Source organism: Enhydra lutris, unplaced genomic scaffold (assembly GCF_002288905.1).
Source record: "Enhydra lutris kenyoni isolate GAN:26980312 unplaced genomic scaffold, ASM228890v2 scaffoldscaffold117, whole genome shotgun sequence".
Classification (NCBI taxonomy): domain Eukaryota; kingdom Metazoa; phylum Chordata; class Mammalia; order Carnivora; family Mustelidae; genus Enhydra; species Enhydra lutris.
This window is the reverse complement of record NW_019154201.1, coordinates 423,253-449,109: the sequence shown is the minus strand read 5'-3', so window position 1 is coordinate 449,109 and position 25,857 is coordinate 423,253. Positions and strand designations below refer to the sequence as shown.

At 50.0% G+C, this 25,857-nt stretch overlaps 1 protein-coding gene across 1 annotated transcript; it reads left to right on the top strand.

Annotated features, from left to right (window-relative positions):
• The first annotated feature begins 214 nt into the window (after positions 1-214).
• On the top strand, positions 215-23,893 carry LOC111139775 (ankyrin repeat and LEM domain containing 2). The gene is made up of 13 exons (XM_022492158.1): positions 215-401; positions 7,337-7,810; positions 10,164-10,367; positions 11,533-11,726; positions 11,807-11,995; positions 15,179-15,301; positions 16,430-16,496; positions 17,237-17,409; positions 18,787-18,893; positions 19,731-19,921; positions 20,357-21,005; positions 21,667-21,798; positions 22,212-23,893. The coding sequence occupies exons 1-13, from the start codon at positions 215-217 to the stop codon at positions 22,414-22,416; spliced, it is 2,895 nt and encodes a 964-aa protein (XP_022347866.1). The 3' UTR covers positions 22,417-23,893.
• Positions 23,894-25,857: the final 1,964 nt, after the last annotated feature.

The following is a 25,857-nucleotide window of genomic DNA, read 5'->3' as shown; positions in this document are numbered from 1 at the left end:
CCCGCGCCGTCAGGGACTGGGTACCCGGCCGCGCTCCCTTGCCGGGCCACCGGGCACGGGGGCGAGCACCCCGGCCCGCGCATTTGGTCTCGGCCCCGCACCGGCCACCCCGGTGTGCGGCGCCGTCAGGCAGTGGCGCGGGCAGCTCGGGTCGCGGGGTCCTCGGGCGGGCGGCCTCCTCCACAGCGGCGGCGGCGGCGGCCGGGCGGTGGCGATGCTGTGGCCGCGGCTGGCGGCGGCTGAGTGGGCGCCGTTGGTTTGGGAGCTGTTGGGCGCCTCGGTGCTGCTCATCGCGGTGCGCTGGCTGGTGCGGCGGCTGGAGAAGCGGCCGCGGGGCCTGGGGCGGAGCGGACCCCCAGCCCCGCCGCCCGGCGCGGCCACGAACTCGGCCTTAGACCCAGGTGAGGCCTGCGCGCCGGTGGGCCCGCGGCCCTCCCGTCGCCGCCTCGGGCCCCCCACACTTCCCGGGGCCCCCTCTCCTCCCGTCGCCCGGCCCCTCTCCTTCCTTCCCCTCCCCGGGCCTCGGCCCCCTCCCTCGCCGGCCCGAATCTGGGGTTCCGGGACAAGACCTAGAGTGAAAGTCGGGCGTCTTCAATGTTCCAACGATGGGAAAGCTGGGAGCTGCGGCGGCTTGTCTGCGCAGTGTGGGTTTGTTTGGGTCCTGATGGGCCCTTCTGCGGGGTCCTGCAGCCTGTGCTCGGCTCCTCGGTGGCCTCGCTGTCCTGTGTGCGTCGCGACGGTGGGCTCACCGGATGCTGCGCGCCCTGCGGGCCTTCGGGACCCTTTCACGCTTAGTTGGCTCTCCTGCACCAAAGTCTGGGTTCCTTAGGACTCTGAGAGGAGGGTGAGATTCTAGGAGCAGACAGTGAAGCTGAAGAGCCCACCGTGGGATGTCAGGGCTAACAGGGCCGAGAGGGGCGACTTCTTTCTCTTGTCCTGGCTTGCGGCTGAGGGGACCGTCCCAGGAAGGCCCAGCTCTGGCTGAGAACGCAGGTGGGAGGCAGAGACCAGCTGGGAAGGCGGGCCTGTGGACCCCAGGTCCAGCTGACCCCCATCCCGTTGGCTGCTGCTTGCTTGGCCTTCTCTCATCCGCTTAAGACAGTTTTAGCTGGATTTTTTTATTTTGAAGATTTTATTTATTTACTTGTCAAAAAGAGAGAGAGCACAGCAGGAGGGGCGGCAGGCAGAGGAGAAGCAGACTCCATGCTGAGCAGGGAGCCAGATTCCAGACGGCATTTCGGGACCCTGAGATCATGACCTGAGCTGAAGGCAGAGGCTGAGCGGACTGAGCCACCCAGGCGCCCCCTTAGCTGGCATCTTGAGTAAATAGCGTGCTGATTTGTCCGGTTACACAGTCAGCCCTGTGCCATGTACCTGTCGGACACCAAGACCAGATTCCCCAGATGCTAAAGCTGAATGATGTGTGTCTACTAGGGCGTGAGACTAAGAGATTAGGGTTTGGGATGTCTTTTTTTTTTATTTAATTATTTTTATTAACATATAATGTATTATTTGCTCCACGGGTACAGGTCTGTGAATCATCAGGCTTACTGGAGTGTCTTTTTTTTTTTTTTTTAAGATCTTATTTATTTATTTGACAGACAGAGATCACAGGTAGGAGAGAGGCAGGCAGAGAGAGAGGAGGAAGCAGGCTCCCCGCTGAGCAGAGAGCCTGATTCCGGGATTGACCCGGGACCCTGAGATCATGACCTGAGCCGAAGGTCACTTCGGCACTGAGCCACCCAGGCGCCCCTGGAGTATCTTTTTTTTTTTTTTTTAATAAAACTTTCCTTTTTAATTTTTAATTTTCTGTTTTGAAGTCATTTCAGATTTATAAAAAATTGCAAAAAGAGTATGACACAAATGCACATGTGAAAAGAAGCTCAACTTTTCCAGCCAATAGTGAAATACAAATTAAACCTAAAATGAGATATTACAGCCATTAAAATGGCTAAAATTAAAATACCACAAATGCTGGTGGAAATGCTGAGAAAACTGGGTGTCTCATTTGCTGCTGGTAGAAATAATAAAGCTTCAGCCAGTCCAAAATCAGTCTGACAGTTGCTCAAAAATGTAACTGTGCACTGCTTTCCTGGGTATTTATCTTAGAGAAATGAAAACTTATTTCTACGCAAAAACCCATATGTGAGTACTTGTAAGTACTAATAGTTTCCAAACACTGGAAGCAGCCCAAATGTCTCCCGAGGGCTGGATGGCTAAAGGGACTGTGACACATTCATACCTTGGAGCACTACTCAGCGGTGAAGAGGAAGGAGGTGCTGGTTTCTAGGGCATTATGCTGAGTGAAAACAGACAGTGTGAGATGTGTATTGTATGATTCCATTTATAATAACATTCTTGAAAAATTACAGTGATAGAGAATAAATGAGTGCTAGTCAAGGTTTGGGGACGGGGCGAAGGTTGGTGTGACTGTAAGGGGCGGCAGGAGATCTTCGATATGGTGGAACTGTCAAGTGGCTGATTATGAATTTATTTATTTATTTAGATTATTTTATTTTTTTAAGATTTTATTTATTTATTTTACAGACAGGGATCACAAGTAGGCAGGGAGGCAGGCAGAGAGAGAGGAAGGGAAGCAGTTTCCCCACTGAGCAGAGAGCCCGATGTGGGGCTCGATCCCAGGACCCTGGGATCATGACATGAGCCGAAGGCAGAGGCTTTGACCCACTGAGCCACCCAGGCGCCCTAGATTATTTTATATTTTTAAAATATTTTATTTATTTATTTGACAGAGGGAGAGATCACAAGTAGGCAGAGAGGCAGGCAGAAAGAGAGGGGGAAGCAGGCTCCCCGCTGAGCAGAGAGCCCAATGCGGGGCTCGATCCCAGGACCCTGAGATCATGACCTCAGCTGAAGGCAGAGGATTAACCCACTGAGCCACCCAGGCGCCCCTGATTATGAATTTAGACGGTCATGGGATTCCGTGCAAAGACAGCAGAGTGATGCAGGCCGTGGCGAAGCTTGGCCCCTGTCAGCTTCCTGACGCACTGCAGCGTGTAAGATGTCACCTGTGGGGCCGCCAGGAACCATCCATACTGGTTTTCAACTTGAGTTTATCAGTTTTTCCAAATAAAAAGTTAGATCCAGGGAAGTGTTCCCTTAGACCCCGACGTTAGTATCTTACATCAGCACTGTAAGTGGGACGGCCTGGAAGCGTTCCATATTCACCGTGTGCACCCGGCTGGGTTTCCACATTGTCATCTTTGTGCTCAGTCCGTCAGGGTTGGGCGGATACTTTGGATTCTAGACGGCGGGGCAGCAAACCACATCCTGTCAGCCAAACCCAGACTCTCCTGTTTTTGGAGAGTCTTACTGGATCCAGGGCTGTCGGGAGTGTTGGAGAGAGCTTCAGCCTCAGTCTGCGGCCCTTTACGGAGGTTTGCTGAGCCCTGTTCTGGCCTCTGCCTCCCCTTGCTTGTTCCAGGACAAGAACTTGCTTGTAGCTCCCTTCTGCTGGGGAGGAACCTGGCTTTCCTCAGCCGTTCTCTGTCGGGCTGCCTGCTGGTTCCTAGAGTAGGCATAGAGTAGCTGCATAGTTGCGGCCTGTAGCATGCGTGGCCACATAGTGCTTTTCATTTACTAGGTCAGTTCTCTCCCACCTGTTTGTTTTAACTTGTAATGCAGTGGAGCTCATTTGTTCTGGTTTGTATTCCACTGGGGGGCCTTCCCCCATCTTTTTTAAAATTATTTTTTAGTATGTGAAGCAAACATGTTCCTAAAAGTCAGAACATGTGAAGTCACAGTGTTGCCCTCTCTTGGGCTGGCCCTCAGGACAGTTCCTCTTGTCAGTTTCCACCCTCCACCCCCAACAGTTTCCCAAGCTCATTAGTTTCTGCTTTATTCTTCCTTTTGTTCAGTTTTGTATATTGTATTCCTAATATTAATGACAGTGCGTTGAAACCGTGTCTTTGTTTTTATTCAGATTGACTTTGAGCGGATTCTGTGTTGTGCTAGATTAATAAGCCTGTGTTAGTTGATAACTTAGTAACCAGAACCGACTGTTAAGCGTAATTTGTCAGTGTCAAACACAGCAGCACAGATTTGACGGGTATCATTTTACCTAATTTTCATTGCCGCCTAAGAAGTAGAGCTGTTATTGTGTCCGTTTCATAGGTGAGGAAACGGGCTTGGAGTTTGCACAGCTTGTCCAGGGTCACATGGTTAGTGCTGTGACGCGCCGGACTCGTTCTGCCTGGTGCTTGCTTGGCTGCAAGGACAGAACCCCCTTCAGACTAGCCAGGTTGGAAAGGTAGATGTGGCACACAGACACGGAAACGGTATGAAGACTGCTCTCGTAGGAACGGATGCAGCCCCTGTTTATTCGGGGCTTCCACACCCCTTGTCCTGACCCCTTGCGCATGGCTTCTCCCTACAGTGTGCCTTTTACATCAGTTTCCTGTCCCTGAGCCACCTCCATTTCTCCTGTGTCCAGGTGCTGCGGGAATCTGCTTAGGTGCGCTCCCTGGGTAGAGTCCTGGGTCACTAGGCCACCCCCTTCAACTTCTTTGGCATCTTTTTGGGGCTGTGCAGTACATTCATTGTTTAAAAAGCTAATATCCCCGGGACACCTGGGTGGCTCAGTTGGTTAAGCCTCTTCCTTCGGCTCAGGTCATGATCCCAGCGTCCTGGGATCGAGTCCCACATCGGGCTCCTTGCTCGGCGGGGAGCCTGCTTCTCCCTCTGCCTCTGTCTGCCACTCTGCCTGCCTGTGCTTGCTCACTCTCTCTCTCTCTCTCTCTCTCTCTCTCTGGCTAATAAATAAATAAAATCTTAAAAAAAAAAAAAGCTAATATCCCCTTTGCAAATAAGGAACGGCCATTTTTGAAACCTTGGAGTTGGGTGGGGGAAGGTGGCATTAAAATTAAAAAAAAAAAAAGTGTACAGGGGCACCTGGGAGGCCCAGTTGGTTGAGCTCTGGCTCTTGGTCTCAGGGTCTTGAGTTCAGGCCCCGCGTCGAATTCCATGCTGGGTGTGGAGCCTACTTAAAGTAAATAATAAAAAAATAAATAATAAATAAAAAATCCATAGAAATAGGGTAATATAATGAATTCCTGGTTTGTAGTCATCATCTAGCTACAACAGATATTAATATCTTATGAATCTTATCTGTCACTGCCCTCCCTTTTGCTCTCCTGCTAGAGTAATTTATTTTTTAATTTTTTAAAAGATTTATTTATTAACTTTAGAGGGAGAGCAACTCAGGCAGACTCCCACTGACCACAGAGCCCCCACATGGGGCTCGATCTCACAACCCCAAGATCATAACCTGAGCCAAGGTCAAGAGCCAGACCATTAAAAAATAATAATAATAAATAAGTAAATAAATAAGTCAGACCATTGGGGCGCCTGGGTGGCTCAGTGGGTTAAAGCCTCTGCCGTCAGCTCAGGTCATGATCCCGGGGTCCTGGGATCAAGCCCCGCATCAGGCTCTCTGCTCAGCCAGGAGCCTGCTTCCTCTCTCTCTTCCTGCTTCTCTGCTTACTTGTGATGTCCGTCTGTCAAATAAATAAATAAAAATATTAAAAAAAAAAAAAAGACCGTTAACCAACTGAGCCTCCCAAGCATCCCTAGAGTAACTTATTTATTTAAAAAATACTTTATTATTTTTATTTTTAAGTCGGAGAGAAAGTGAGCACAAGCAGGGGGAGAAGCAGGCAGGAGAAGCGGGCTCCCTGCTGAGAAAGGAGGCTGATGTGGGACTCCATCCCAGAACCTTGAGATCATGACCTAAGTCAAAGGCAGCCACTTAACCTGCTCAGCCACCCAGGCATCCCACCCCTAGAGTAATTTAAAGTTAATCTTGAATGTTCCATCATTTCATCTGACAGTACCTCTTAAAACTGTATACTCCTTGGTTTCATTGATACATTGTGTAATTCTTCATCCCTTCTAGGAGTTTCTCTTTTTCTTTCCTGTCTTTTAATCCTTTGTATTTATTCCTTGTTACTCCTGGTGTATTATAATCACCATCCACGCGCTCATGACTCACGGATCTCTTACCCACTCTGAACTTGTAAGTCTTGGACTTGAAAATTGAAATGCCCAGTTGGTGGCCGTAAGGTGTTTCTGACGCTATAATGCCCAAGTCTCCCATCTGTCTATGTCTAGGATTCTTTGTCTCAGGAGTCACTCCTAGGCGTCTGGACTGGAGATCTGGGTGTTATTCTAGGCTGACTGCAGTTCCTCAAACCCCTCCCTGTGGCATCTGATACATCCGCCCTTAAGATCTCCAGTTTTTCTAATCTGAGCCCTTGTTTCCAGCCCTGTTACGATAGCACTAGTCTGTGCCCCCTTATTTCTTACCTTCTTCCCAATTGTTGCTGACCATGCTTAAACCGTGCTTAAACCTGTAATCCCTAGGTTTAACTACTCTTTCTCCAAAGGTATGGATTAAAGCTCTTGCTGTAGCTCAAACCCGCTTGCTGGGTAGCTGTGTAACTTGAATAAGTTACTTAGTGTCTCCGTGATCGAGGTTCTTCATCTGTAAAATGTGGGTGCGTAGTAATTATAACCTGCCACACAGAAAAATCGTAGTGTCTTTATACTAGAGCCAGGCTCTTGGAAAGACCCAAAACATTAAACATTAGCTACTTGTTATTAGTATTAGCAGAATGACTCCAAGAGTTATCTTTGTGGCTCCCCTGGCTAAATCTCTGGATAGATCCCCTTTATTTATGGAATAAAGTATAAAATATCTGTAAACTATATTTCTGGAGTTGGAGTTTTATTTTTTTTTTAATTTTTTTTTAAAGATTTTATTTGTTTATTTGACAGAGAGAGAGATCACAAGTAGACGGAGAGGCAGGCAGAGAGAGAGAGAGAGGGAAGCAGGCTCCCCGCTGAGCAGAGAGCCCGATGCGGGACTCGATCCCAGGACCCTGAGATCATGACCTGAGCCGAAGGCAGCGGCTTAACCCACTGAGCCACCCAGGCGCCCCTGGAGTTGGAGTTTTAATGGGGTTTTTCGTTCACTTTGTTCCACATTATCCTTTAGCAACAAGTGAGCATGCCTGTTTCCCCAGTATGCTTACTTTCCTGGAATGTTAGTGTGATTGTATCGTGGAATAGGACCAGTTCTAACATCCTTATCCAGATGAACCAGAAATTGCTTATTCTAATTTTGTTTAGATTATTATCAATTTGGAAACCAAAAACTTCAGAAAGTTCTCATAGAGGGCGTATAGACTAAAAAAATCTGGAGAAACACCGGATTGAAATGAAACTGAAGCCAGCTTTTTTGCTACTGCTGTGTTGTTTTGTTTTGTTAATAAGAAAAGATGTACTTAAAGCCATCACCTTGATTTTTGTTGTCCAGGCGAAATGACAATGGACGCCATCTTGGCGCGACTGAAACTCCTGAATCCCGATGACCTTAGAGAAGAAATTGTGAAAGCTGGATTGAAATGTGGACCCATTACCTCGACCACAAGGTTCATTTTTGAGAAAAAATTGGCTCAGGCTTTATTAGAGCGCGGAAGAACGCTGCCTTCACATCCTCCTGGCTGCGACACCTCAGGTGCCACTGCTCTGAGCCGAGATGCACAGAAGATGTCGAAGTCTGCTGTAGAGAGTCAGGCTGAGCAGGTCGGCTTGTCTGAAGACAGAGATTTTGGTTACAGCGTGGGCTTGAATCCTCCGGAGGAAGATGTCGTGACGTCTAAGACCTGTTCCGTGCCCTTCAGTGCCACCACCGGGGTCAGCGGCCACAAAGCCGTGGCAAGGGCGTCTGCAGAGCCGCCTCTTTACTATGGGGTGTGCCCGGCGTATGAGGACACCCCAGCGAGAAATGGTAGCATAACGAGCACCTGGTGTCTCTTCTGCGGTGGTTTGTGGGCAGCAGGGGGGGTGATTATGAAAATCTCAAACCTCAGAGAAGAAAAGAATTTAATCACCATAATCTCACCCACCCCAAGTGAACCATTGTTAGCATTTTTAGGTAGAACTCTGCTGAATTATTTGTAAATGGATATGTGAATTTTTTAAAATGAAGAAAATTGGTTTCTGTAAGACATGCTTCACCTTACAAATGGTTTTAGCTAGCTATCATTTGATTATTTCCCTCCTTTTTTAAAAAGATTTTATTTATTCATTTGAGAGAGAGAATGAGAACGGGAACACAAGCAGGGGGAGTGGGAGAGGGAGAAGCAGGCTCCCCGCTGAGCAGGAAGCCCGACGTGGGGCTCGATCCCAGGGCCCTGGGATTAGGACCTGAGCGGAAGGCAGATGCTTAATGACTGAGCCCCCCAGGTGTCCCCCCTCCTTTTTTTTTTTTTTTAATTCAACAAACTCTGAGCACTTTTGTGTTAATATAAATGGCTTGTGCAGCTATGAGTAGTTTTCAGCGTCAGAGAATTGCAGTTTGTAAAACAAAGTTTTATTTGAGAGTGTGAATGAGTGAGCCTGTGCGAGCAAGTGTGAGCCAGGGTTGGGACGGAGAAAAGGGGAGAAGCAGGCTCTCTGCTGGGCAGGGAGCTAGATGCAGGGCCGTATCTCAGGACCCTGATACCATGACCTGAGTCAAAGTCACATACTTAACTGACTGAACCCCAAAGAATTGGAATTTTAATTTTAAATTTAATTTAATTTTTAAATTTAATTTAAATTTTAAATTTAATTTAATTAAATTTAAATTTTATTTTTTATTTATTTATTTATTTTTTTAAAGACTCTATTCATTTATCCGACAGAGAGAGATCACAAGCAGGCAGAGAGGCAGGCAGAGAGAGAGGAGGAAGCAGGCTCCCCGCCGAGCAGAGAGCCCGACGCGGGGCCCGATCCCAGGACCCCGAGACCATGACCCGAGCCGAAGGCAGCGGCTCAACCCACTGAGCCACCCAGGCGCCCCTAAATTTAAATTTTAAATCAGAAAGTAGATGTAGCACTGGAAAGCATTAATGAAAGCCTAACGTTGATGAGACTGTCAGAAATTACAGACTGGGGGGCGCCTGGTAGCTCAGTGGGTTAAAGCCGCTGCCTTCGGCTCAGGTCAAGATCTCGGGGTCCTGGGATCGAGCCCCGCATCGGGCTCTCTGCTCAGCAGGGAGCCTGCTTCCTCCTCTCTCTCTGCCTGCCTCTCTGCCTACTTGTGATCTCTGTCTGTCAAATAAATAAATAAATAAAATCTTTAAAAAAAAAATTATAGACTGTCATTATGGTGATGTCATTTGTGCTGATACCCAAAATAGATTTGTTAGCCATATTATTTACCATGAGTAGAATGGAATATTGTTCAACCATAAGAATTTTTTAAAGGTTTAGTGACACTGGAAATGGTCATGATGCAATTTCTATTTATTTATTTATTTATTTGACAGGCAGAGAGAGAGGAGGAAGCAGGTTCCCTGCTGAGCAGAGAGCCCGATGTGGGGCTCGATCCCAGGACTCTGGGATCATGACCTGAGTCCCCAGGCGCCCCATAGTCATCATTGTTAACTTGTTTTTATTACTATTTTTATTTAGAGCATTAATCCAGAAATTTTATTTTTCAGTATGAAATAGTATTCTTAGATATAAAGTTAAACGTGTGTACAAAATAACGTATTTTTATATTCATGTCCACACATATGATCAAGCTTATTAATCATGTTTTTTCACTAGCTAAGGCCCTTTTTCTAAAAGATTAAAAATCTGAAATATTGGGGCACCTGGTTGTCTCAAGTCAGTGGAGTGTACAACTCTTGATCTTGGGTTTGTGAGTTTGAGACCCATGTTGGGTGTAGAGCTTACTTAAAAATAAAATCTTTGGGTGCCTGGGTGGCTCATTGGGTTAAAGCCTCTGCCTTCAGCTTAGGTCATGATCCCAAAGTTCTGTGATCGAGCCCTGCATCGGGTTCTCTGTCAGCGGGGAGCCTGCTTCTCCATCTGCCTGCCTCTCCCTCTGCTTGTGCTCTCTCTTTGTCAAATAAATAAAATCTTAAAAGAGAAAATAAAAGATAAAAAATGGAAAGGCAGATGCTTAGGCCACTGAGCCACCCAGGTGCCCCTAAAAAAATCTTTAAGAAAAAAATCTGAAATATTAATATGAGAGAAAAATCAGACAACTGGGTAACAGTTGTTTATCATGAAACCCATGGTCTTCAGGTGTGAACTAAGTGACGGTGCCTCTGGTTACTCCTAATTTTCCTGTTACTTTTCCCATGCAGAAAGGATTCATGTTTATGAAGATAGAAAGGAAGCATTGCAAGCTGTCAAAATGATCAAAGGATCTCGATTTAAAGCTTTTTCAAGTAGAGAAGATGCTGAGAAATTTGCTAGAGGAATTTGTGATTATTTTCCTTCTCCAAGCAAAGCCTCTTCACCCCTTTCTCCTGTGAAAATAACATCGGTCTTCAGCGGTGGAGTGAAAGGTAAGTGATGTGGTGGCTCATTTCTGGCTGTTACTGTCCTTGCGGCCCAGGTCTTCTGTGTTGTCTTCCCCGTGGACTGTAACTGGTTTTCTCCTTTGAGAGAAGTCTGATTTGCACGGGAGTAGAGAGCCAAGGCCCAGGCTGTGGAGGATGGGTGAGTCGCCTGGTCTGAGAAGGACCCTGAGGAGAGAGGCAGTGGGGCACTGAGCGGGCCAGGCGTCTGCTCCAGGGCCTGAAGCTGGCAAGGCCAAGGGAGAAGCAGCAGAAGGATCACGGTTGGTCCTTTTGTTGGGCTCCTTTTGTTCCGTGTCTCCTTGCTGCCCGTGGGACTTGGGCTTTGTTAGGTGCTGAGACAGCCATTTCCCCACTGAAGCTCCACCTGCTTCCAGGGCTGGGCCGCCTGCTCTGACCCAGACAGTCTGCAGAAGTCGAGCTCAGCTGCACGACCTGTCTGGTCCGAGAGCTGACCTTACCCACTCCGGCTGCAAACCAGGGTCTGTGAGAGGCCTTTTCCGTCAGCACCGTGCAGAGTCCCGGCAGCCTCTGACTTTCGCCTAGCGTCCGTCTTGTCCCCTCCAGGAGCTCACAGGTGTCCTGTTTCCCAGGCCGCCTGGGACTCCTGGGGAAGGCACCTTCTCCTTGTGGACCTAGGCCTTCTGTTGAAGGCCCCATTTGCTGCTTTCCCCTCATCCTAACTTGGCCTGACACAGGTGCCTCTTAGAGGGAACCGGGGTGATTTGGGGCAGTTTGCATTCTGTGCAGACACCCCTCCAGAGACTTGCAGACACTCCTAGGTGGTTGTGATCAAACAACAACAAAAACCACTTTGGCTCACTCTGCCTCTGTGGGAGTGTTCTTTGTGCTCAGAAGTTCTTGTGTGGGTGCAGCCGCTGTGCCATTATCTGTCCTCACAAAGCCTTTTGCAGCTAGAGTCCAGTCGGGTCCTTCTGTGCTTGGGCTCGTGTTGTAGTGACATTTGTGCCACGTTGCTGGCTGGGACATGTGCCCCTCGGCTGTTCATGCGAACTGGTTCGTTCTTGTTACTCCCAACTAGGTTTTAAGCTTCTGTGGGAGAGATTTTCGTTGTCCTCAGTGTAGCACACAGAGGGCGATGAGAAAATGTTTGTGAAATTCAACGTTCTTAAATTCTGTCTCTTAATGACAGATGCCGCGTACTCCTCAGAGTCCGAAACTATCAACAGAGAACGAGCAAACAGTTACAAAACCCCCCGTACTCAAGATCTCACTGCCAAACTCCGAAAAGCTGTGGAGAAGGGAGAAGAAGACCTCTTTTCAGATCTGACCTGGAGTAACCCCCGGTACCTGATCGGCTCCGGGGACAATCCGACCATCGTGCAGGTAAGCCTGCTCCAAGGGCTCTTGCGTGGACCAGCCGCGGCCCACAGAAACAACCCTCAGAACACGCACTTTTCTTTCAGGAAGGGTGTAGGTACAACGTCATGCATGTCGCTGCTAAAGAGAACCAGGCTTCTATCTGCCAGCTGACTCTGGAGACCCTGGAGAACCCCGAGTTTATGCGGCTCATGTACCCTGACGACGAGCCGCACATGCTGCAGCAGCGCATCTGCTACATCGTGGACCTGTACCTGAACACGCCGGACAAAGCGGTGAGTGGGCCCCGCTGACGTCCTCGCCCGTCGCGGCTGTCCCCCGTGAGCGTCCGCTGCATCCCGTGGCGTGTGGACGGGAGGTGCGTGGCGATGGCTCTTGGCCAGCTTAGGAAGGGGTGGGCGACATCCAGTCACACGAGAGAGTCCTTCCCTCCCACCCACCCCCCACCGGGCAGGGCCACCTGAGTCCCAGCTGTGTGCGAGGACAGGTCCCTCCCGGCCTTCTTCCAGAGCAGCCTGAGCTGGGCTTTGATGGGAGGATGAGCCAGTGTCAGAACCTAAATAAAGAGGGAATTAAAGGGGTTTTGGTACTTTTTATTCTAGATATCTACATATTACCTTTTTTTTCTTTTTTCACTTAATAATAAGAATATTTCCTGTGGAGTTAAAAATGTCAAAGGGTTGTTCTTTAATGGTGCACGCGCTTATGTAAAAATTCCTCAAACAGAAGCATTTTACGTGTTTATATAAGACAGAACCCCGTGATAGCTTAGAGCCAAGGATTATAAGCTCTGAGCAAGCCTAGGAGTTTGAAAAACTGTGGTTGGCAGGAGAGGGAGTAACAAGCATGTTGGAGTGGGGCACCACTGTTTCATGACAACGTGTTGAATGTGACACGTTGAACTCCAGAATTGCAAAGCAAGACTAACTTATTTATTTATTTATTTGACAGAGACACAGCAAGAGAGGAACACAAGCAGGGGGAGTGGGAGAGGGAGAAGCAGGCTTCCCGCTGAGCAGGGAGCACAATGTGGGGTTCGATCCCAGGACCCTGGGATTATGACCCGAGCCGAAGGCAGACGCTTAAGGACTGAGCCACCTGGGCACCCAGCAAGAATAGCTTTTTTTTTTTTTTTTAAGGATTTTATTTATTTATTTGACAGACAGAGATGGCAAGTAGGCAGAGAGGCAGGCAGAGAAAGAGGTGAGGAAGCAGGCTCCCTGCGGAGCAGAGAGCCTGACTTGGGGCTCGATCCCAGGACCCTGGGACCATGACCTGAGCGGAAGGCAGAGACTTAACCCACTGAGCCACCCAGGCGCCCCCCCCAAGATGACTTTTAAATCAACAAGAGAGAAAAGGGGGAATAAAGATAAATTTGTCCAAGATAGCAGAATTATAGAAGGAAGTAAAAGAAAACAAGGATTATATGAAAGCAACAGTAAGTGTGAAAACAAAGGAGCAAAATCAGAGTTATGTCCGTTCAAACAAAGGGTGAACAGACTTAGTAAGGAAGGGTTCCTGACTGGATTAGTACAATCAGGAAGTGTGACTTGGAAAATATGAGAGAGAAACACAGTTTCCCCTGACGTCTGTGCAGTAGTCACAGAAAATGCGCAGATGCACGTGCACAGGGACCACTTAATACCTTCCTGGGTGCTACAGGCCGTCTTTGACCATAACTCACGAAGAGTCGGAGTAAGTTCAGTTGTTGGCCACAAACATGTGAGAAGGCACAGGTACCGCAGACCAGCGCGGTGAGAAGCAGGGCTGCGCCAGCTGGCAACATCGGAAGAACCCAGACTCGGCTGTCTGTGTGGGAGCGGCAGTTTCCGGCAGGGGTGAGGAGAGAGGTTGCGGTCAGGTGTGCACATTTGGAAGCAGGTCAGAGATGGACGTTCTGTGGCGTGAAAAAGAGCCGTGGCCGGAAGGAACAGTGGTGTTGAGGTCCCTTTGAGGTTGGATGCTCTGAATGAGTGAGAACATTGACCCCGATCTGCAGTGACTGTTGTCTCCCACTGTCACAGGCCTGGCAGGGGAGGTCAGGCTATTAGAGCTTGGGCCACAGATCTGGAGTTGTCTCAGGTAGACTGTGAATCAAAGTCGTAACTTGGAGAAGGCACCAGGGTAGATCTAGCAAAGGACAGCCTGTTTTTGTAAATAAAGCTTTATTGGAACACAGCACTGCTCATTCTAAATGTTCGGTTTCTGGCCCTCAGTTGAGAAGGTTTGCCAAGCTGGACAAAAGGGCGGGATGCAGTTAGAGAGGGCTGCTGTAGGCAGGCACCCAGACTTTTCCAGGTTCACATTGGCAGTGTGTGAAATGGTGAGATGGTCCTAGAGGGTGTGGAGCAGGGGATGGGTGCTGCCTTGAGGTTACTTGCTCATACAATATCGGTTGGATCAAGCTGGCAGTTTGAGTGCAGGAAGCAAGGTCCATGAGGAGTCTTGGCAGCCTGGACGAGAAACTAAGGGGATGGCAGGCATACGTGGCATGTGGAGGGCAGAGACACCTCCCAGGGACTTCAGAGCTGGGATCTGCCATGCTTGGTCATCACAGGTGGACTGCATGGCCGTGTTTCCAGCTCTGGTAGACATGAATGGGTTCTGTTTTGGCTGTGCTGCATTTGAGCCTGTGGTCATTCAAGTGAGGGGACCCAGAAGTGATTTGCTCTATAGCTCTTGGTCACAGGATGCTGTTACACTAAGGCCCACGGATCTTAAGGCCTTAGTTGAAGGTATCTGGGGAGGGGTGCCACTAAGAGCAAGTGAGAGCCTGACAAGCATCCCAGGGTCAGGAGTGGAGAGTTTCATTTACTAGATATCAGCCGCTAGAGAGAGTTTTCTTTGGTACAGACTGCATTCATAGACTTTGTTCTATTCTGGGTGTTGCCTCCATTTGTTTATCTCACCTTTTTTTTTTTTTTAAGATTATTTTTATTTATTTAGAAACAGCACAAGTGGGGGAAGGGCAGAGAGAGGGAGAGAGAAACTCCAGCAGACTCCGTGCTGAGCGCCGAGTCTGACGTGGGCTCAGTCTGACAACCCTGAGATCATCATCTGAACGGAAATTACGAATCAGGCACTTGACCGACTGAACCACCCAGGTGCCCCTGTTTATTTCATCTTTTGAGCATCGATTATATAGCACTCTACTGGGCCCTGAATTGTTAAAGCCGCCATTTACTGAGCAGGTATCTTGCCCTTGCTCATTTATAAACTCCCCCTGGGCCTGGGCCCCCTAGCGCTGGCAACAGTACTGGGGCACCGGGCTGGCCTCAAGCCCTGGCTTGGAGTGGGCACGTGCTGACGCGCTGGTCATTCCTCAGAGAGAGTAACTGTCTTTTTATGGTCTTCGGATTTTGAGGGTTTTTGTTCTGCTAAATACCTGTTTTTATCGTAAACAACCTTATGAAACAAACATAAATAAGAAATACTCTCTTTCTCTGCATGTTTCTCAGGGTTATGACACGCCATTGCACTTTGCTTGTAAGTTTGGGAATGCAGATGTGGTCAACGTGCTTTCTTCACACCCTTTGATTGTAAAAAATCCAAGGAATAAGTATGATAAAACTCCTGAAGATGTAAGTATCTATTAAAATGCTGTTCCTGTGGTGTTAGGCATGAAAATATGTGAACTCGTAGTCTTGTTTATAGCTACTGTAAAGTCACAGTACTGACTGTGTGAACGTGTTTGCCTCGTGGGCGCACCTTAGAGCCATGATTGCTGAGTAAGACGCACCGTGAAGAAGACGGTTCTGTAGAATCAGGAGGGAGTAAACTGCCCATGTTTCCTGATTTTATTTTCCTGAAACTGGTGGTCATTCGTTCTCAGCAGCTCATGGGTTGTTTTTTTGTTGTTGTTTTTTTGTTTTTTAAGATTTTATTTATTTGACAGAGATCCCAAGTAGGCAGAGAGGCAGGCAGAGAGAGAGGAGGAAGCAGGCTCCCTACTGAGCAGAGAGCTCGATGTGGGGCTCGATCCCAGGACCCTGGGATCATGACCAGGGCCGAAGGCAGAGGCTTAACCCACTGAGCCACCCAGGCACCCCGTTAAGGGGTATTCTTAAAGCATTTGCCATTTGTCACAATCAGTTACACATTTAAAAAAATAAGTTGGCGCTGCTAACAGGACACAGTAGAGTTGTTTTCTCTCACAGGCTGGCAGGAGATGGCAATTTTGTGGCGCCTTCCTTTTTTGAAGGGTACTGGTTTTTTATTCTAGCAAAAATGTTCTTGTTGCTACAGTTCTCTAAGGGGGAAAGTTGACTCCTATAGTAGCAAGAAGAAAACACTGTGTGGCATGCTAAATAGGAATTCTGCTATAATCGAGCCAGACAACAGCCACGGACAGGCCCAGGCCGGGGAGCTCTTGCTGCTAAACATTAGTGGCCTGTCGGCCTGTCTCTGCCCTGACCGATCGTGCCTCTCCCGGCAGAAAACTGGAGTGTGTAGTTGAGCACGAAGAAAGACAAAGTTCACCCGCAGAGTATGTTCTCGTCCTGACCCCTTCAGCTTTCACAGAACATTCTGGAAGAAAGACTGTTTTGTTCAGCACATGTCTTCTGATTGTGGGCTTCATGAGGTTTTCAGCATTAGGACACAGTCCTTGCTTTGTTAGTTTTAAAAGTTGCTTTTATAAAATTATGTTAGTGAGAAAATGTGAGAAATTAAGATACAGACTATTTACATACTGTGTCTTTTGAAAACAGGTGATTTGTGAAAGAAGCAGAAATAAGTCTGTGGAATTGAAGGAGCGCATTAGAGAGTACTTACAGGGTAAGGTGGGGCCTGGCGTGTGGACGGTGAGGACTGCCAGTGGGAAGGCCCTGGACTGCGCGAGCCTGGCCTTAGGTGGTGGGAGCAAGCTCCGCTGTCAGGGTGGCAGCCCTTCTCAGGGTGATCTCCTGCTCCTGGACCCCCAGCTCGCACGCCACTTGTTGTCACATAATCCCTCCTCGGAAGCCTTGACTGTCTCTGGGAGGCAGCAGGTTGTCTGTCGTCAGTCTGTTGCTCACGGCATCACCCCGTGATCTCTGCAGGGATCCCACATGGCGGGTCCCTCTGGTCCCCGCCCCCCGAGCGCAGCCTGCACATCGCCAGGGCAGAGGGTGGAAGGAGCCCTTTGGTCTGGCGTTGGCTCGGCTCGTCGGCAACACCCTGTCAGCCCTTCCGGGTGCCGCCTTCCGCACCATGGCCTGTCTCTCCTTTCACAGATCTTAGGCCCCCGCTCCTGCTAATCTTGTTGACACACAGAGTATGTGGGACTAAAGAGGGGTGTCTCCTGCTCCCCTTCCTTCCTTCCTTCTAGTCCTCCAGGGGAGGAAGAACGTGGGGCTAGTTCAGTGGGTCTGGCAGAAACTGGCCTCTCGCCCAGAAGCTCTGGCTCAGAGCTTCTACACACTCTTCATCACTGATCGCTTGCAAAGCCCCTGGTGTTCCTTGGTGACAGTGATGCAGTCACTGACGCGGGGCCCCACCCAAGCAGATGCCTTACCTGCGCTGTCTCCTCCTCCCAGGCCACTACTACGTGCCGCTCCTGAGAGCCGAGGACACATCATCTCCTGTGATTGGGGAGTTGTGGTCTTCAGACCAGACGACCGAGACCTCTCATATCGGCCATGGGGGAGGCGGCCCCAGAGACCCTGTTCTGACCTTGCGAGCCTTTGCGGGGCCCCTGAGCCCATCCAAGGTGAGCTACTGAAGAAGCTTCTGGGAGCCAGCTCCTGGCTCTCCCCACCAGGAGTGTTGGGTATTCTGGACCGGGGCTCGTGGAACCCCAGTGTCTGGTGACGGGGCTTGAGGACATCTGCGGGAGGAACAGGAGTGCCTTGACCTGTCCCTTGCTGGTGAGCCGGCGTGAACGTGGTGGTGAGCCCATGCTTCAGAGAAGCCTAGTTTACCTGGGCAGCCGCCCATCATCGCCTGGCCCTTCTGTCCGTATCACGGCCCTTCTCGTGCCATGTGCCAGTCGAGCTGGGCTGTCCACTCCCGGATTTGGGGGTGTGTATGGTCACTGGGAAGCCGCAGTGTGCGGACTGTGAAGTTCACTCGGGGCTGAGGTATTTCATAGGCTGTGTGTCATCTTCTCGTTAGAGATTTTAAAGGGGCACCTGGGCGGTGTGGTTGGTGGAACGTGTGACTCGATCTCAGGGTTGTGAGTTTGAGCCCCACGGTGGGTGTGGCGATAACTCCAAAATAAAATCTTAAAAACAAACACATAAGAGGAGACCTACTCTTTTAACAACATTTAAGAATAATTATTTTAGGGGCACCTGGGTGGCTCAGTGGGTTAAAGCCTCTGCCTTCAGCTCAGGTCATGATCCCAGGATCCTGGGATTGAGCCCTGCATTGGGCTCTCTGCTTGGCAGGGAGCCTGCTTCCTCCTCTCTCTCTCTGCCTGCCTCTCTGCCTACTTGTGATCTCTGTCTGTCAAATAAATAAATAAAATCTTAAAAAAAAAAAGAAAATATTTATTTTATTTCTAAAGATGTATTTATTTGAGAGCAAGAGAGCAGGGGTAGAGGGAGAATCCCAAGCAGACTCCCCACTGAACACGGGGCTTGACACGGGCCTGGGTCCCAAACCTCGAGACCATGACCTGAGCCGAAACCAAGAGTCAGATGCTTCACCAGCTGTGCCACCCGCGCACCAGTGTTGAGAATTGTAAATAACTAGTTACTTGCCGTTACGGAAGTGTCTCCAAGAACAGGTTTTATCAGGTAGGTTAGATTAGGTTGCATAAAACAAATCTCTGAGTGACTTAAAAATGTAAATACTCATTTTCCTCTTGTGTGATGGGAAAGTGACTTGAGGCTCTCAGTGTGGCAGCTCTGACCCTCACAGCCCAGCCTGGGTCCCTAAGAGGGAGGCTGTGGAGCCTTGCCAGAGCCCCTCGGTGCTGCTGTCCTAATGTGGCCCTGCGGTCTGTCCAGCTGCCACACAGGAGGGCACGTTGCCCAGGGTGTGAGGACAAGGAGGGGTGCCGGGAGGCACTCAGCAGGCTCTGTGGTGCTGGTGCTTCCCGTGACTTGGGGGCATAGCACAGCTCAGGACGTTTTCTCCTCAGGCAGAAGATTTTCGCAAGCTCTGGAAAACGCCACCTCGAGAGAAAGCAGGCTTCTTTCACAATGTCAGGAAGACGGATCCAGAAAGAGGCATGGAGAGGGTGGGAAGGTACTGGCTGGCTTTAGCACGGAGGGACCGGAGCTGAGCGGCAGTGTCGTTTTGTATGTTGCATGCTTCTGTGTTGGCTGAGGACAGAAAGCTGTTCCAGCTGCAAAATAGTCATTCCTGGGAAGTGCTCATGGGGTTGGAGAGGGGGGTGTAAAGCCTTTTCCCTGCGGTCTGACTCCTGCAGACATTGCACATTCTGTGGCAGAGGTGTCCGCCGGCGGTCCCTCTCCAGGCAGAGACTCACGGCAGTGTTCTGTATGATGGCCGTATGGGGGGTGTCGCTTTGGCAAAAGAGCAGGAAATAAAACACAAGAGGCGGTGTGGCCAGAAGCTGCTACTAAAAAAGTCCATGAAAAGTGTTGTCTCCATAGTCAGAAATCTATATTACAGTGTTAAAGCTACATTGACTTGTTTTAAAACTTTGTCTCAAAATAACCCGTAATTTCAGATTCCCAGCTTGAGCTTTTGTGCCTAAACAAAACCAGAATCCTCTCCAACTTTATACAGTTGTTTTAAGGAAACAGGAAGGCCATTCTGTTTATGGGGATTCACGTCTGACCTGTTGCCTCTGTAGCGTGTGGTGCAAGTGGGGTGGCCACGGCCCCCTTCTCTCGCCACAACTTCAGTGCGCTCAGTGTGGCGGCCCGCGTCCGAAACCTGCTTATTAGTCTGGCCCTGCTCGAGAAAACGCAAAGCACTGTTTTACCCCACATTTACGATACGATCAGAGTCACAGCCGAGACTCCAGGCACTGCTTGGCCCTTCCGGCACAGAGTGGCTGTTTTCTGTGTGGTCCGTTCCGTGTTTTCCGACTGACGCATTGTCTTACTCTTGCAGGGAGTTGGCTCGTGAGCTGGGGTACCCCTGGGTCGAATACTGGGACTTTCTGGGCTGTTTTGTTGATCTGTCTTCCCAGGAGGGTCTGCAAAAGCTAGAAGAATATCTCAGTCAGCAGGAGGCAGGCAAAAAGTCCCCACAAGACTTGGGAGAAAATGAGGCCTGTCGTCAGGAGAACTCCTCTGCCTTTGGTAAGGACACATAGCGGTCTGTGGGTTCTCGGGACCCGGCCCCTGCCCTGTGGCCGCACCCCAGCAAGCGCATCCGTGTGGAGAGCCGGCGCCTGCTGCTTCTGTCAGCCGCCCGTGTCCTCGGCCCCTGGTGTCCTAGCAAGTCAGGCGGGAGGTACCAGCCACTGTCGCGTCCCATGCATGCCTGCCCTTGACCTTGGCCTCCTCATTTTCCTGCCTTTGAAGGTGGGGGCGCTGGACACTGCTGTTCCCTGTGCAGGGTCCTGCTTGGCTTTTCCCAAGGGGCGGCGCAGGCTCTGTCTGGGAGTCCGAGCGGGTGGATCTGAAGGAGAGGCCGTTGGCTGCTGCTCCTGGGGATTTGCGGCTGCACCGCGTGATCCCTCGCGGACGGTGTGTCACCCGCGCCTCTGAGGAGCTGCTCTCTCTCCCTTGTAGGCCGTGCTCGGAAGTGCAGCAATTCCATCTCTGTGAGGGCTTTTCTGGATGAAGACGACGACCTGAGCTTAGAAGAGATTAAAAATCGACAGAACACAGCTCGAAACAACACGCAGCCCACAGTTAGCACTTTTGGGGACTCGAAGTGTGACATCCTTCCCTTGGAGCAGGAGACCAGCCTTATAGAAGCGTCCACCCTGACCAGTCCCCACGGCAGCAAGAATGGGTTTTGTGGCCCCCTGAGCGGCAGCAGGACCCCAGGCAGGAAGAGGCTGGAGGCCCCAGGCGCCGGAGAAGCACTCATCTCGCCAGTCTCCGGCTTGACGGTTGAGTTCGATAAACTGCAATTGCAAGACCTAGGAAGTAATTTTTCCAAGACACCAAATAAAAGCAGGAAAACTAGGGACAAGAAGAGCTTCACATCAAGAGCGGATGCAGTTGAGAGTGACTGGTTAGAGCCGCCTGCTGCTGACACGCTCACAGAGAACCAAACCAGGACAGAGAGCGAAATGTCAGCCAAAATGTCTAAAATACATCTGGGTCCTGACACTCCTGTGCCCCAGGTTCAGCAGAACTGTGGTTCCATGTCCTCAGAGCCCTCAGGGGTCCCCACTACGAAGGAGCCTGTGGAGAGGCTCTTCCTTTTTGGGTACGAGGGGGGGGTGTGCGTGCGTGTAGCCGTGGGAGTGAATGTGGCAGCGCGCCTGACGCTGTGGCAGGCCATGGGAGTGGACGTGAGCTCCTGTGGCACCGTCCTAGCTTTCTTAAACCTTTGCTCTGCCCACAACCTGGTTGGATGTGCTTTTCTGGCTTCCATCTCTGCCACGAGTGTGTAGCTCCTGGTGCTGTGTTGCCATCTTCCAGGTTGGTGGGACACGTGTTCTCCTTTCCAGCCCAGCCTCACGCCTCGCTCTGCTCCCTGGGGAAGTGGTCCTCCCCAGAACAACTGGAACTGTACCAAGAACTCGGTGTGTTTTAGGAAGAAAGCCCATCCTGGGGTAATCTCAGCCTCCCAGGGGAGAGGCCTTCTGGTCGGTGACCCTGGAGGTGGAGATACTCAGTATTGGGTCCATCACGCCCCCTGTGGGACAGTGCCTTCTGTCTGCCAGTGTGGCCTCTGTCGCTGCACAGCCCACATCGTGGCCCTGATAGCTGGGTCCGGTGGTGGCAGGAACCGACCAGCAGCTCCTGGCCTCTGCTCACTCTCTGCTCGCCCTCTGCTCCTGTCCTAGGCTCTTGAGTAGTGGTGTTGCAAGTTTTTTTAATCACAAGTGTTTCTGCTTTTTCTTTCCTTTTTTTCTGCCATGTAGAGAGGAGCCGTCAAAACTGGATCGAGATGTTTTGGCCGCTCTGGAGTGTACAGAAGTGGATCCTCAACGGTACCCGGCCGTGCACAGATGGAGGAGTGCCGTCCTGCGCTACTCCCCCACTGACAGACAGAGGTCAGTGGGCCTGTAGGGTGACCTGTGTTACACCGGGCTCGCGGGTAGCTGGCTTCCGGGCCATCCGCTGGTGACTCAGTATGCTCACGTAGCACTTCATTCGGAGTGCCGCTTGGCCAGGCTGACTCGCGGCTCTCGACGAGGCCGCGGCTGGCGCACCCCGCGCAGACGGGCGTGCGGTTAGGTGGGAAGCGGAGGGTGCTGCTGACCCGGTGGGGGAGCAGGTTGGAAGCAGCCAGGAGCCGTGGTCGGGGCCACACGGGACTCATATGGAAAGTCATATGTTCTGTGAATCTTCGGGGCTCGTGGTCCTGAGGTTTGCAGCACCCGTTCTGGAGCCGGGTGGTCCCCCAGGGCTTGGGACGGGCCCGTAGCCCCCGTTGGCGCTGACGGCGCTTTCCTGGTTTCCTCAGTTGGCCAAGCCCTGCGCTGAAGGGGAAGCTGGAGTCTCGGCAGCCGGATGTCGGTTGTGCCCACAGCTGCAGCCCCGGGAGAAGCCCCGGGAAGCCTGGGCCCGCACCCCACTCCCCAGGCCTGGGCAGCCCCGGGCGCTACAGCCCTGCGCGTGGGAGCCACCTTCGCAGAATGGCGCACCTGGCGCAGCTCACGGCCCTGTAAGGCCAGTGCACGCTGCTGGGCGGCTCGTTCTCTTCTTTGTTTTTAAAGGAAGAAGGGTAAAGTGTTTATTGCTAAAACTTACCAAAAAGAATATATTCTGCTTAATTTATTAGTCCTCATTTTGAGAGTAAAAGGTTTTTAGAAAATGCAAATGTTTTGTATAAAATTTAGTTTTCTGGGGTTTGGGGAGAAGTTGATGGAAGCAAATCCAGTTACAAACTTTCTGAGAATCGTCAGCGTGTAACAGTGTGGACTTGAGCTCACCGTGGGCACGCGGAAGACGCCGTTCCCATCGTGTGTGTGCCAGAAGCCCGGGTGAGTGCCAGAGCCGGGGCTGCCAGTCCCCTGTTCTTACAGCAAAGATGAATTTCGTGCCATCTTCCTTTTCTGGGACGGGTCTCTGACTTTTTCGTTCCTGATAGAAATCTTTTGTTCTGCCGCTTGGTCCCAGTGGCTTAGACCAATTGATAAGGTGCGTGTCTGGGGGCAGACAAACGTGAAGATGACTTAGACTTGCAAGTTTGGCTCATCACAAACATTTAAACTAGTGACCAGAAGATAAAACCAGCTTTTCTCTGGGAATAAATTCTCTGGTCCATGGGAGTCCTGGGAGTGGTCCCCGAACTTGACGGAGCAGCAGCTCTAAGGAACCTGCGCTGCCAGTCACTTGGTTTCGTTGCAGGGTTGTGCCGATAAAGTGATCTTCGAGTTCTCCGGGTTTGAAATTTATTGCATATTTCCAGATTCACTTCCACTAGATCTCCTTTATGAAAGAGTGTTGCATTTTAGGATAGAAACTAGAGATTTGTGTCCCGGTCAGTAACCTTGCTCCATTTATTTTAACTTCCCTGTGGCCATGACCTTCTGGGGGTCTGCCTGGAGCATGGGGGTCATCTTAGAACCACTGCCGTGATTGATGCCCAAAACTCCACACCTGAGTTACTTCTCTCCGGCGTACACGACTGCTTGCGCACTGGGGGTGCTCTGTGAATATTTCCAGTGTTTGATCCAAAATGGAAAACTCTACCAATTTTTGCTAAATCCAGTGCCTTTTGTAAATCATTTTTTATTCTCCTGAAACTTGCTTTATGCGAATATATAGGGATACTAAGTAGGCGTGAGATTTTGTTGCTGTTGTTTATAAGAATTCTGAATTGGAACTTGTGTTTAAAAAAAAAAAAGCTTATTTCTTTCATCTGCTAACAAGAGACAGGTCAGGAATATTGGAATCAAGATTTGGATTTTAAAACTTAAAAGATGGTTACACAGGGTGTTTTCACTTGTGTAATGATCTGGATATAACACAGAAAAATACATTCTATTCTGAAAGTCAGTGGCATTTACAAAAGGCATCTTTGTTCTCAAAAGAAATTGGAATACGGATAGTCCATTCACAGCAATGATCTGTTTTCTGTAAAATCCTGTTACGCATATGTTGTAAATATTAGGATGGAAATTAAAAGTGTTTCTGTCCAAATTTTGCAGACTATGGTTCTTATTTTCTGAAGGTTTAGGTTATCTTTGCCTGTTTGTCCATTTGTTTATATAAGGTGGCCCTGGCCCCAGTTAATACATTTTTAAACTACTTAATGAAATAAATTATTATTAAAACCATGTGGTAATAATTCTAAGCTTTCAGAAAAACTGTTCTTGTGGGCAGCTAGGCAAAGTGCTGTTTTTAGTAAAATCTTAGGTAGTGTTGTAATGAAACAATACGTTAATCCGATAGTGGTGAATGCTGTTTTGCGGCCCCTTTCATACCTAACACGGTCTTGAAAGACTTGAACTTTGATTTAAGCTAGCACAAATTTCATAATTGCCCTCGGAAATGAAAAACCTTTCCTGTGATGTTAACAACCGGCGTGTAACTTTAGTTCCAAAGAGGTGATGGGGACCCCTCTGCCACAGTGGTGGTGCTCTGGTGCCAGGCACAAGGGACGCAGGAAAGTCCCCTGGTCATTGACTGGGGATAGCCTCCACCAGGCTGTTATAGAATGAGTTCTCACCTTATGGGGCAGGTGTCAGTTTGTAGCCGTTTTGGAAGTCTCCCGGGTTGGAGCTGAACCTGGTCCCTGTATTCAAAGGGCAGAAAGGGACTAAGGAAAGGGCCAGGCCACTCCACCTTAGTAGGTGGCAGGTTTAGTAAGCAGAAGGCTTTACATATGAGGCTCGTCTTGGTGGCCAGATGAATAGATTCCTGCATCCACCCTCCTCCTAATCCAGAGAGTTTACGTGGAAGCCCTTCTTGGCTGAGCCCCACCTCACCATCTCAAGGCCGTGTCCTTGCAGCAGCCTCTGGGATGGGACAGGTGAGCAGAGTGCACATCCAGGGATGGGAGGCTGTGACGAGCTCACCAGTCAATCGGCAGTCACATCTTTCTGAAGACCTTCACCCGAACAGCAGGGACCACAGACAAATACTCTCAACTAATTCTGGGATGTTTCCAGCAACTTTCACAGCTTTCAGAGGGAGCGGCGGTCTGTGGGATTACCGCCTTGACAGGCTGTGACTTCGGATGTCATCGCTCACTGCGCCATGGCCCTGAGTTGGGTCTCCTTGCTGGGCTCTTCAAGGCATGCACTTTTCTTGTCTGACACTGACATTTTGCATTTGTGTACAAAACCTGTAAGGATTTTCTGTTTTGCAGACAGCACTTAGTTCCTTTCCTGACTGTCTCAGAAGAAAATATTTTGGAATAAATAGCACAACCAAATAGGAACTGGCTGCTCTGTTCCCACTGTCGTCAGTTCCGGTTCCCTCATGTTACACAGGTTCTTGACTTGCAGGCTTCCTTTTGGCCAAACTTAGGATACTGTTGCTGACACAGTCTTCAGTCATCTGTCCCACCTCAGACGAGCCTCTGTCTTGGTACCGGGCGGTACCGGCCCCTGTGACCCAGGTCAGCGCCCGCTCTTGCTCCTTGGCTGCGTCCCCCATGTGGACTCACTTTGTTTCCAGAACGCTGCCCTGCGTCTTGGCATCAAGTGAAATGCTGCTGTAAAGGCAGATCTGGGTGGCTCAGTCGTTAAGCCACTGTCTTCAGCTCAGCCATGATCCCAGGGTTCTGGGATCGAGTCCTGCATCGGGCTCCCTGCTCAGCAGCGAGTCTGCTTCTCCCTTTGCCCCTCACCCCTTTCATGTTTTCTCTCAAAAGAAAAAAAAAGTAAAGAAAAAGGCAGATCTGAAGATGGTAGAGTGAGACAACTGTGCAAACCCCTTGAGGGAAGGGAGTTGGGGACCTGCCACCTCCACCTTCAGGCATTTGGGTCCGAGGGTCCAGGTCTTAGGCTCAGTGGGACATGTGGCCCTTGCTTTCCTGGGCCTCCTTCACTCCTGAGGTCAGAGGTGTAGTGCCTGTTACTTCTGTGCTTTGAGAAGTTGGCACAGCGCCTGGCTTGTCAAAACAGTTTCTAGAAAGTGCATGGCGGGTGCCTGTGGAA

What these genes read in the sequence shown, in the direction of transcription:
- LOC111139775 (XM_022492158.1), top strand. Translation starts at nt 215, where the DNA reads ATGCTGTGGCCGCGGCTGGCGGCGGCTGAGTGGGCGCCGTTGGTTTGG. An exon ending in CATTAGAGAGTACTTACAGG is followed by an intron (nt 16,497 to 17,236) that starts GTAAGGTGGGGC and finishes TCCTCCTCCCAG; the next exon opens with GCCACTACTACGTGCCGCTC. An exon ending in GGCATGGAGAGGGTGGGAAG is followed by an intron (nt 18,894 to 19,730) that starts GTACTGGCTGGC and finishes TTACTCTTGCAG; the next exon opens with GGAGTTGGCTCGTGAGCTGG.